At 40.0% G+C, this 12,537-nt stretch overlaps 1 protein-coding gene across 1 annotated transcript in view; it reads right to left on the bottom strand.

Annotated features, from left to right (window-relative positions):
* rnd2 (Rho family GTPase 2) overlaps window positions 1-11,712 on the bottom strand; it is a 71,017-nt gene extending 59,305 nt beyond the window's left edge. The window contains exons 1-2 of the mRNA XM_073071546.1: window positions 11,474-11,712; window positions 10,913-11,000 (exon numbers count right to left, since the gene is read on the bottom strand). Coding sequence (XP_072927647.1) covers window positions 10,913-11,000; window positions 11,474-11,575 — 190 coding nt within the window. The 5' untranslated portion in view covers window positions 11,576-11,712. The remainder of the gene's footprint in view (window positions 1-10,912; window positions 11,001-11,473) is intronic.
* Between the last annotated feature and the right edge of the window lie 825 nt (window positions 11,713-12,537).

The raw sequence follows: 12,537 nt of genomic DNA, 5'->3' as shown, positions 1-12,537 counted from the left end.
ATTGGATATAAACTTTAATCACATTGCAAGTACGACTTTATATAAGACCTCACAACTACTAATACACAGGATCATATTATATTGGACAGTAAATGGTAGTATTACCCTCACAATCTTATGACCTCCACGTCAATACAGATTTGCTCTTGTATTCTGGGATTTTAAAAAATCCTGTGATTGTTGTGGAAGTTTTCTTGGCATATTCAGCAACATTATTCTCTACAGAAGCCTTTGCAGTACATCAGGCTGGAAATAATTGATGGCTATATATTACAGGCCTCTCTACTAATGTAAAGAACTTTCTTTTATCCAAAGGTAGTGGATTTAAATAGTTCTCAAGTCCCGTTTAGAATGCTTGACCAATGTTTCAGTGCAGTACTAAGAGATGTGTCAGAGATGCTGCACATTTCATGGCCTCTAGCTATCCCAAAATACCTGAAGAGCCCATGAAGTACTTTCAAAATATAGTAACTCTTGCTACATAGCGAACACATCACTTGGTGCACAGCAAGCTCCCAGAAACACCATAGCAATACTGACCAGATGACATTTTTATATCAATTGAGGGATAAATATTGCCTGGGACATCAAAAATATACCCCAAGCACATCATCATATCCTTTATATCCACCAGATATAAAGAGCAGATAGATCCTGTTTAATGTCAGCAGCAATTTTGAGAGTGCAGAACTCTCAGTCGAGCACAGGAGCATCCGTCTAGATGTCCAAGCGGAACTGTAAAAGGAATTAAACCCACAACCGTCTGAGAAAGAGCCACCCACTGACTCACACGCAAAGGTGTTCACATCCAAATGTCTCTTACTAAATATCTCAATAAAATATCATGCAATTCCCTAGTTAAGAACATGTTTTACTGGATTACTACAATTATGCTGTTGGGTATTTTATTTTCCACAGTTTTTTTTGCAAAACAGTGTGCTCTGTTAATAAAATTTTACAGTCCAATATTTTGCTTTCTGTCAAGATAATGAGTCATTTGATTAGTTTAGGATTGTTGTATCAGCCACTCAGGTTTGTCTTGATAACATTCTGTCCAATGGAATGCCATGGAACATTTGAGCGAGAATGGCAGCATCCAATTTCTAGGGGAACGTGGGTTTTTGGGGGTCTCTTTTTGCCAGAGTTGGGGGAGAAGTGATGTGTGGAGAGGAGCACAAAGGAAGATGCTCACAGAACCCTGCCCCAAGGACAGACACTGTTGTAAGAAATTCCTCGTGCAGACAAATGGTTCCACTGAGGAAGTGCCAATACTCCTGAGTTAGTCAGTTAGGTTGTGACAGACTTCAAGGAAAGTTTGAATCGTGTCTGGTGCCTTTCATGTAGAACATGGGTTCAGCACCATGAGTAATTAAAGAGAAGCACCCAACTATCTGACAATGAGCTCCAGCGTTTAAGTGAACATTATAGACTGGTTTAACCGTAATGGGCCCTTTTTTTGTTAACTGTTTGTTACAGTGGGAATATTTGTAAAAGTTTATGCCGGTGTAATTTCCACTGTTTCCTGGCAAATGGTAACTTTTGCATGGGGCAGCATTTATATAGCATTCACCATCATTTTTGTCCCCTTAACAGAACTTCACAACTTTCCTGTTTGTGTTGAACCCAAATCATACTGATACTAGACATGTGTTGTTTATAGGAAATGGCCGTCTCACCGTTACCCATGCATTGCTGAGTCACATGGCAGTTAGTCAAAGACAGCTAATTAGCCTAGTTTGTTACGGGCCACCGCGAGGGCTACAATCATACAGGGGAACTTCATGTTGAACACATATCTACAAATATTGTATAGGCATAGTCAATCACAGGAATTAATTTCCTTATTTTTTTTAGCTCACAGCCTCAACTCTTAAGCCATAGAATTTGCAACCTATAAAGAAAACCAGGAGGACATTTAAACTGTATGTGAAAATACTGAGAACAATGGGGTTTTATTGTCCTAGTGACATTTCCTGTGTGGGTCAGAGTTTGGAGAGGGTCATTACTGTTAAAATGACATTAGTGTCATTTGGTTCTGCCAGAGGATTATGATTTATTAAGGCACAATTCAATTTTCCCCCAGTAAGTGGAGCATTGATTGTGTGTGGGCTAGAGTGCTTTGTGCTGCTTCAGTGTGCTAATAATTGAGCCACTGTTCTTGGGTTTGGCTCCTCTTTATTAATCATTCCTAGTCCTTGATCAATTCATCGGGATTGCTAATCAAGAATGCAAAAACTCAGCCTGTTATCTGAGTGACGCAGGCCACGAGGAGGGATCAGGACCTTGTGACCTTTGTAGGTTCTCAAGCTGACAAGACACACGAGCAGCTTGTGTACAAAATCCTGGATAAAACTGCTCTGAGAGCACTCAGCTCTGCAGCCCTGGCAGTCTTTAAGTGACAAGTTCCACCAAATGAACAAAAAAAGTAGAAACGATAATGCAATCATCAGTGGTCCCACGTGGATCTCATTTTAGGTTCCGACAGCTCAGAAGAAGCCACCGAAATTACAGAGGAATTTCTTTAACCAGGTGATGAACCTGTGGAATTCATTGCCACAGATGGCTGTGGTGGCCAAGTCATTAAGAATATCTAAAGTGAAGGCTGATAGGTTCTTAATTCGCAAGGGTATCAATGGTTACACGGAGAAGGCAGGAGAATGAGATTGAGAGCGGTAATAAATCAGTTGTGATGAAATGGCAGAGCAGACTCGATGGGCCGAGTGGTTAATTCTGCTCCCATGTCTTATGTAGTTGGATTGGTACCTCATGGAAAAAATTGAGCTAAACCATGACTTTGTTGGATTGGGCTGTGGAGGAGTTCCACAATACAAATTGAATAACTGCCCGTCTACTAAAGATAATGGAGGAATTCACTTCAACAAATGTATCAATGGTGCATTCGAACACATTAACATCAGGTCAAAGTGCTGCTTCTTGCTTCTTGCGTGTAGAGGCTGCCTATCTTGTCTTGCTTACTCAAGTATGTGAATGCTACCCAATTGACCTTCCTCTCCATGCCCCCAATTCACCTGCCTCCCTCAGCCTCCTAAGTGTAATTCATGGTAGAAACACGGTTCGGCTCATCTGCTATCTTTAGAGAGCATAGTTTAAAAAGGTGTTAAAGGATATTGTTAATGGAACAGATTTTCTGTTGCTGCATAACTATCAGCATTTGCTTGTATTCTGAAAAAAATAACAAGCTAGCATCCCATGATAAATGAAAAGACCTGAACTATACATTTGTCTAAAATGAAGGGACTCAGACACAATATCTTGTTTTCAGGACAGTTTTCAATTCTGGCTTTTGACTAATCCAAGAAGTAGATTCTGGGATTCATAACTACAAGCTTAGAGGACAATAGTAGGGACAATATGTTGAACCAGAATAAGCCACTGGCTAAGCTAAGCTACAATTAGTGCTTTGCATTCATTTCAGGGCACCTAATTTTAGGAAGGATGTAAAGGTTCTAGCAAGAGTTCCATCATCAGGACACCCACCACCAAGGCCATGCTCTCTTTTCACTGCTGCGATCAGGAATAAGGTACAGGAGCCTCAGGACTCTCACCACCAAGTTCATGGAGAATTATTAGCCCTCAGCCATCTAGTTCTTGAACCAAAGGGGATAACTTCACTCAATTTCACTTGCCCCATCACTGAAATGTTCCCACAACCTATGGACTCACTTTCAAGAACTCTTCATCTCATGTTCTCAATATTTGTTTATTTATTTATTATTATTACTTTTTTGTATTGGCAGTTTATTGTCTTTTGTACACCGGTTGACCGCCCAAGTTGGTGAGATCTTTCATTAGTTCTATTATGGTTATTATTCATTTATTGAGTATGCCCAGAGAAAAAAAAAAGATTCTCAGAGTTGTATATAGTGACTTGTGTGTTTTGATAATAAATTTACTTTGAACTTTGAAAAGTACAGAATGGGTCCAGGGATGAGGGATTTCAGTTTCTTGGAAAAGCTGTGATCTTTCTCCTCAGAGAAAAGAAAGTTGACAGAGAATTTGATAAATGTTTGAAAGATTAAGACTAGCTTAGATAGAATAAGTAATGGGAAGTTGCTTCCTTTACCAATTGGCTCATGAACCAGAGGGCACAGTTTAATTTTTTTTAGCAAAAAGGTACTGTAAGGGAAAATGAATAAATAAAAAAAACAACACAGAATGTAGTTATGAAATTCACTGTCTGCAAGGATAATGGGGACTGAATCAATCTGTGCTCCCAAAAGGGAACTGGAAAGGGACATGATAGTGAAAACAATTCAGGATAGTGTCGGGGAACTAGAATGATGATTTTGCTGTAAACGGAAACAGCATAGAATCAGTGGGTAAATGGCCCCTACTTTGCCATAACAATTCTATATTACGTGGGATGGGAGAGGATTATCAGAAGCATTGAAGTATTTCTAAAGTGAATCATCAATCATCAAGATATTGCTCTTCAAGTGTTCATCTAGATACCTTTTAAATGCATAAAATGTTTTAAGTTCCAGAGCATATACCCTTCAGGTGAAAAACATTTCCTCAATCCTCCCTCTAATCTGTGCTGCACTGAACTTGTATCCATCTCCTCTGTTGCTAGATGTTATGCTTCCTGGGACATTGTTGTTCTAGCATAGAGGAAAGTGGACCTTGTTCTGAATACACCGTGTGCAGGGCATCACTTTCCTTTGACACAAGCTGAGTGCCTTTCTTACAGCCGCAGCTGGGTCAGCATGCAACTCCTGATGATCCCAAGGCCCGGATGATAACCTGGGTCCATTCTTCCTCAGGGTCCTACAACACTACAACCTGAGTAACACCACCATCCAATCTTGCTAACTGCAGTGAGTGAGTTCCAAAACAATTTCAGAAGTGTGGATGCTCAACAACAACACTTTCCCCAAAGCTTATTAAGCAAAAAACTACGACAGCTTCTCTGAAGAAAATCTTTCAGAGTCACTGGGAAGAGTAGATGCGAAGCTAGGGAATTTATCGTTAGATTGGAGTTTCTTAATGCCATTCTGTTTCTGATGAGAGTAGAGTAACCTCTAGTAAGGGACTAAAACACTCAGTGGCCACTTTATTAGGTACACCTGTGCAAGTATTAATCAGCCAATCTTATGGCAGCAACTCAATGCATAAGAGCATGCAGACATGGTGAAGAGGTTCAGATGTTGTTCTGACCAAACATCAGATGGAGAAGAAATTTGATCTTTGACTGTGGAATGATTGTTGGTGCCAGATGGGGTGGTTTGAGTATCTCAGAAATGGCTGATCTCCTGGCAGTTTCATGCACAACAGTCTCTAGAGTTTACAAAGAATGGCGTGAAAACAAAAAAAAATCCAGTGAGCAGCAGTTCTGTGGGCAAAAACACCTTGTTAATGAGAGAGGTCACCCTTGGTGCCCCCAACGCTTTAGGGTTTTACAAGATGACCTCTTTAAAATCAGAATTCCAGTCTGTTGTAAGCTGAATTTCATTCACATCAACACTAACAAATTTAGGCAACATTCCATAATTATATTAAATAAAAACTGTAGCAATGTATTTTAAGTTTAGTGTATTTTGAATTTTAAGATCATTGGGAAAAAAACTGCATTGTATCAATGATGAGAAGCAGGAGTTGGTGAAACTGACACAGCAAGTGCAATATCCAAATGAATTGTTGCATCGTGTACCTACCAAACTCTTTCAAGATTAAAAGTAATAATTCCCAAGTTACAGTACAATTTTGGATGAATTAAATCGTACTGCAACTTCTTTGGAATTATTACCTTTAATCTTAAAAATACAAGTTAGAAGGAATGCAGCTAAAATGGAAGTCTATTAGCATCCCCTTTCAATCAATCTTCTATCAACACTGGGTGCCTATAACTCTGGGAACTAACAAGAGGTCAGAATTAAGCCATAGTCTATTCATGTAACAAATCTCATCAACATTCCTCAAGCCGCAGAGAGGGTGAGGAAATTTGTTATCAGAAACCACAGGTTCCCACACTATAGAATACTGCGTGAGGCAAGGGCCTGACCCAAAATAATCTCCTTGTTTACAGACAGATGAAAACACATTCAATTATTTTCCCATTTCACTGAAAATGATGCAGTGCACTCACATGTGTTACAAATTCCCTTATGGAACTTCTAAATTATAGCAGCACACTGAATTCATTTGGGCTTGTAAAACATTATATGAACAAAAATAGAAGATAGGTTTAATTAGGTGTAACTTTTACAAAATTTTTAAAATGTATGGTTATATTATACAAAAGTAATTAACTATAGTATGCAGAATAAAACACCAAATGTACTTAAATAATTTGGAACGGTAGGCAATGAAGCAATTAATTCTTTATTTCTACAAAGTTCATTATATTTAATTGGAAGCTATTGACATATTCCAAAAGGGTTTTGTTGAAATCCAAAACAAGAAACTGCAATATTAATAGCAAAAAATTGATGGTTCTTTCATCAGTAATGAGAAGACAGTGCAACTTATTGACCACAGACAGTTATAACTGACCAGTTCTGCTCCTTTTAACCACCTATTCACCAAATGTGTATTTTCAGTATTGCCAAACTGAACTCCACATCAAGTTAATCAAATATAAACTCTATAAAATAATTTTCCAGTTTCAAGTGAGTACCGGGTAGTTATGATCATTCGACTCTGATTATTTTTCTTTTTAGAAGAAAATCTTGATTTAATCAATGAGTAAACATTTTAGAAAAGAAAACTTTGTAATTGAGTAATCCATCCCTAGTAAATGCAACCAAACACGCACAGTTGCAGGAACAGGTAAAACACCAAGTTGTATTTGGTTTAACTGAAAACTCCTATGGGGTAAAGAAAAAGGCTGTTGAGCTCCTTTATAAATCTATTAAATTTAATTAGGACCTTGTTTTATAAATCAATTACAACTGCTCTAATTCACCCTATTAAACACGCCTGAGTAACACAGTATTTTCCCTCTTACAGACTAACAGATTTTATGGTCATTGAATCCAGGGAAATCAATGTAAATCCTTGCAGTTCATATTTCCTGCAAAAGAAATCCCCAGTGACAGGGAAGAAAATCATGGAAAAGTGCAGCCTTTGCTTTCAATGTGACACACATCGGGCACTTTAAGCATGAAAGATGATCTTCAAGGGCGAAAGCTGTGGTTTCAAGCTCTCTTTAGGCTATTGATGCAGGAATTCATCTTTGGAAAGGCTCATTGTGGCTTCAGACAATACTCATACGAAAGGGGATTGAAAGGGACAGCAGGGAGCTGCTATGCTGGAAGAGACCTCTGCGGGTCCCAATTCCTGTTCCACAAACAGATTGCATGTCTCTTTTCAGGGGAGATGCTCTAAGCAGCAGCCACTAGAGGGGAAAACTCATTTACTAGATGACACTGCCTAAAAATAATCATTAACTTTAAAATCACAAATGTAATATATAAAGAATGAGTTTTCAGAATGAAGACACACTAATGATTTTGCCGCTGACCCAAAATTCATGTCCCTCAATTAAAAGTGCTCTTAAATAATTTATTTAGCATCTAAGATGAAGGACAACTGGGCACAGGAAAAGGATTCTCAACGTTGAAAACATTAAGCAAATCAATACGTTGTTTTCAGAAGACACCAAGCTGTAGAATTCTCAAAGAGCATATTGTTTCCCCTTTGGGAACAAAGGCCTTCCGCCTTCTCTCTCAGTACCTTTTCTATCTTACTCTATACTAGGAATCCTCAGCTGTACATTATCAGCACACAAGTTTCTGCTCCCATTTTCTATATCATTGTGGAATACAGCCATTGACGAGTTCTGGCCTGCAGGTCATTAAGCTGATAGCAACAGAGGGCAAGACGTCTGATTGGATGGAAAGGTTATTGCAATATACAGTGGATTCCAGTTAATTGGGCCATCGACTAATCGGGGCAGCCACTTACTTGGGGCAACTCTTAAAGAACAAAAGCAAAGTCAAGAAAATTGCTGGGATTCACTTGGTTTATTTGGGACACTACATCGCTTAATCGGGACAGAACTTGCGAGTTAGAATCTGTTCTGCGCGAGTTGCACGCACTTGTGTGGCCATTAGACACTACACCAAATAGCTGTTTACACGTGACAGCGACCACACCCCGGTACACTGCTTCAACTGGCAGGTTGAACCAGGTGAGGGTAGCTAGAGGGTCTCATACTCCATTGATATGGCAACATGCCTATCTTAGCATGCGAAGTCAGCTCCAGCAGACTGGGTGGATGAGATCTACAGTGAGATCCAGCGTCCAGGAAGGCGGTTCTGCAATGCTCTGTGGAGAGCGAAGGGCAAGACCAGGTACAGAAGATGTCATTGTCATCCACTGCAACCAGGGAAGACCCTAGTTGTGGCGTCTACTCGTACCACTGGACCCAGACTTCTGAGGCCGAGAAAGTGTGACTTTAAAAACTCTCCCACACAGGTATCCTGTCATCATCAGATATGGTAGTGTTCTAATTTGTTCTGTATTTCATTGAAATGGTAGTTTGTCTTTTTTTAATACCTTTTTAAACTATTTCCATGAAACTAATTGGGGCAGCCACTTAACTGGACCAAAATGTACTGGTCCTGATGTGTCCCAATTAACCAGAATCCACTGAACAGGAACGTTTATATCATTTGCACTTAGCTATCAAACCAAGAATATGCAGAACCTGCAATATTAAAGGTAATGGCTCTGTGACTATTTAGCCAGTTGCTCAGATTGCAAGAAACTTATTTTAGCCAAGACCTATCTGGACATTCGAACAAACATCTTCAGTGTTGCCAATAATCAAATCAAGCTCACTCTCTGGAGACCATAAGACATAGGAGCATAATTAGGCTATTTGGCCCATCCAGTCTTCCCTGCCATTACATCATGGCTGATTTATTATCCCTCAACTCCATTGTCCTGCCTTTCCCCCGTAACCTTTGACACCCTTACTAGAGGGATATAGAGTTACTATTTTAAAATATTCAGAATGGGCCTTGAAGTAGCTGTTGGATAACAGGGCAAGCTGGACCGCCAATGGTCTTTATGAGAACACCAATGAATTAAATAATATACTTTGTGGCTCAAATGATGGATATTACCAAAAGACACAAGATTATGGGCTAAAGGAGACTCCTGTCTCCACTCACCTCTCCTGCTCATTCTGACCGCTGTTCTCCTCTGGCCAGCCTCCATATGCTCAAGGTCCCCAAAATCTCTGCACTTCATCTGTACAGCAAAATATTCTTTCATTTGCTGACATGCACTGGCTCCCAAACTGGCAACACCACAGCTTTTCAAATCCTCTTTATTTAAAAAAAAAATACCTACACTTGGCCCTTTCCTTCTAGCAACTTCCTCCAGTTCAAAACCATTCTGAGATCAGTGAACTTCAGTGTCTTGTCAACTCTCAGCTTTCGCCCCTCCACACCAATTGTCAACCATGCTTCCAGATACTAAGACCTTCCCTCTCTAAACCTCTCAGTCTCCATTAAAACACGTAGAACCTGCTGCTGTGTAACCAATCTTATACTGCCTTGGGCGACTTGACGTTATTTTTTTAAATGAGCTTGGGACTTCCTTCTTCTACGTGATACCTTTGTGTTATAAATTATTATTGTTGTGCAATCTAGCTGATGTAATAACAGGCAGAGTTTTACAGTAAAAAGGCTTCACTGAAAGACAATGCTGGTCAGTCAGATGTACTCACAACTCCCATCAATGCTTTTAACTCATGGTAAGTTTAGGAGGGGCAATAATGGATGTAGCCCACTAATCCAGACGACTTCCTCTTATAATACCTCAAGAGTTGCAAATTAACATTTTTGCAAGAGAAGTACGAAGAGCTCGTCCCCAATGCCCACACCCCCATCCATTGCCAGCAGTGGACAATGCATGAGCATTGCTCCTCGCAGTTACTCGACCGCCTCTCTGTGGTCAATCGTGGAGCTGCACAGTTGGCGCCTGGGAAGCATCATCGCACAGAACACCAAAAATATCTTTGGTGCGGATGATGTTTAATAGCTTTTTTTTATTTCGAAAAATTATTTTCCCCTTCAAGTTTTCGCGAAAGGAGCACGGGATATCTCCAGATTCCAGCATCTTTAGTCGCCTGTGTCTAGGGAAATGTCTACTGTTGGGGGGGGACGCGTGGATAACACGGAATGGAGCTGACACCGTACCACAAGATCAACGTTTGCTGCCCGGCTCCTCTGCGAACCCTTCAATAGATTTCAGTCTCTTACTCCTTCATTAGCAATCCCGCTCCCTCAACTGGGTGTCAATGGCTATTTGGGTGTTTAAAAAATAATTTTTTGACCCGCTTTGTCCTAAATTCCATTCCGATGAAGCCCAGAGTCTGGCGAAACGGACCAAACAGCAGCCCATTCGCTAGCAACGCGGGTCAGTACGACCGAACCGAAACAACCCGCAGGATCCTTGAGAAACGTTATACATCTCCACTAAAAATTCTTAGGGATTATTTATTGAATTAAGTAACATTCCTCCTGATTGACAACGATTATCTGATAAATATTTGCTGCACATCTGCATCGACTTTTTTAATGCCAATCTAAACCACAATCAAATTAATGGAAGCGTTCAAACGTACTCCACGAGGGAGTCAGTTGCACGCCCTATCGGTAACTGTATCAGACGGTTTAACTCTGCTTAAAAGTCTTGAGATACACGATTCTCGGTTAGTTTGAACAAGCGAAGAGCGTACCGGTTTGCAACATCTGCCTTTGGAAAGGTCTGGGAGTTGCGCTGAATTTGCGCAGTGGCGCACAGATCTCTGCGCTCAGTTTAGTTCGACCAACACAAGTCACCCAGGAACCGAGTCACAGCCACGAAAGACACTAGGCTGGAGAGGCACTGGTTCTTATTAAAATATGGTTAGCTATAAACAAAACTACTCACTGACCTGAAGTGTCCCACATATTTAGTTCGATCCTTTGCTTGTCAATTTCAAAACTGGCCGTATAGTTCTCAAACACAGTGGGGACATAGTTCTGGAATGAAAGTCGGAACACATGCATTAAAAATAAGAATATATAAAGTAACTTTAGAAAATCAGTTTAATATTTAACAGTCATCTGTAACAAATCCTTTTAACAAGAACACAGAACTCAATTCCAGAGCATTAGTGTGTAATAAAAACTTGCTATTGAGCGTTCTGGACAATTGGAAGATTATTAATTTTCAAAATGCATGCTAGGATCATCTTCAGTCTGAACTTTCATACTTTATATATTCCTCACAGTTCTGTATTTTTCTTCAAAGTTATTTAGTACTGATATCAAAAAATAGAAGGGGATCTTACATTGTGAACGCAATATTGCAGAATCTGTATACCGTACCGGTTTGGGACGCGTTTAGTTCGTGAGCTCCCCTAACACAATGTGAACTGATTTCTCAATGAACCAGATTGTGCGTTCAAACCTTAGTTTACTGCTGCGTAAAGAATTATATTAAAAACACCAACCTCTGGATAACAATCCTTGGCAAAAACGTGTAATAAAGTAGTTTTTCCACACTGTGCATCACCAACCACAACAATTTTGCAACGAGCGATCTGACTTTCCATGGCTTAATTCTGGCCCTGGTGGCCGGAGCCTCCTTTTATTAACAAATAGCTTGCCAGCCGAGTCCAGACTGCGGTAGAGGAGCTTCCTTTGCCTTGGTCCCCTTTATCTCTCTGCTTCAACCTGACTGACTTGCCTTGTCGGGTGTCTCTGACTATGAGCCGGGAGCGCCTCATTCAGATGCGAATCACCAATCAGTGCCAGGGTCCCAGTGATATGCAAATAAAGAGCGGCATCTGGGCGTGGCCTTAAATTGCAACATAATTAAATTAGAATAAATAGATTAAGACAGTGAACTAAGTCTTCAACTTTACTCGGAAAACTGTAAACGGCAGATTGCAAAGTAGTAATTTTGATGAAAAATTCAGAAACAGGGCAGAATGTGACAGAAAACCTGGTCTGGAATTTATATGATTGGAATAGAATAATTTTATGTCATATTTTTGGAACATTAATGTAAAGATAAATTCACATATAAACTATACAGTATAAAACGATGGCATTATTAGGTAGTCCTACAAGCTATTCGCATATAGGGTACTGTATTGGGAAGGAACCGGACCCTTCATGAACTGAAAGTGTTTCAGCACCAGCATGCAGTGCCCCAAAGTGGTGAAAGGCGGACTTACATCTTTTCTTCACGCTTCAGTACCAATGGCCAAGTTCTGGTCCGGAGAATGAGAACACAGACAGAAAGCGAAGATTAAAGCGAGGCAATAATTCATCATTTTCAGTCACAGTAAGAACTACCCGTCCTCAATCCAGGGAAAATAGAACGATGTAATGTATGTGATCACCGTTCTGTTAAACTGGAGCTAACGCATGCTTTTGAGTACGGTAAAGGGAAAATAGAGTATCAATTTCAGCTTAATAAAAAAGCTGCATTATTTATTTACATTTTCTGCCATCTGCAAATGGAGAATTGCACCTCGGTGTTTCACAGAGGAAGAAGAAACTTCAGGTA

This window comes from Hemitrygon akajei, chromosome 18 (assembly GCF_048418815.1).
Source record: "Hemitrygon akajei chromosome 18, sHemAka1.3, whole genome shotgun sequence".
Classification (NCBI taxonomy): domain Eukaryota; kingdom Metazoa; phylum Chordata; class Chondrichthyes; order Myliobatiformes; family Dasyatidae; genus Hemitrygon; species Hemitrygon akajei.
This window is presented reverse-complemented; position numbering and strand designations above follow the sequence as displayed.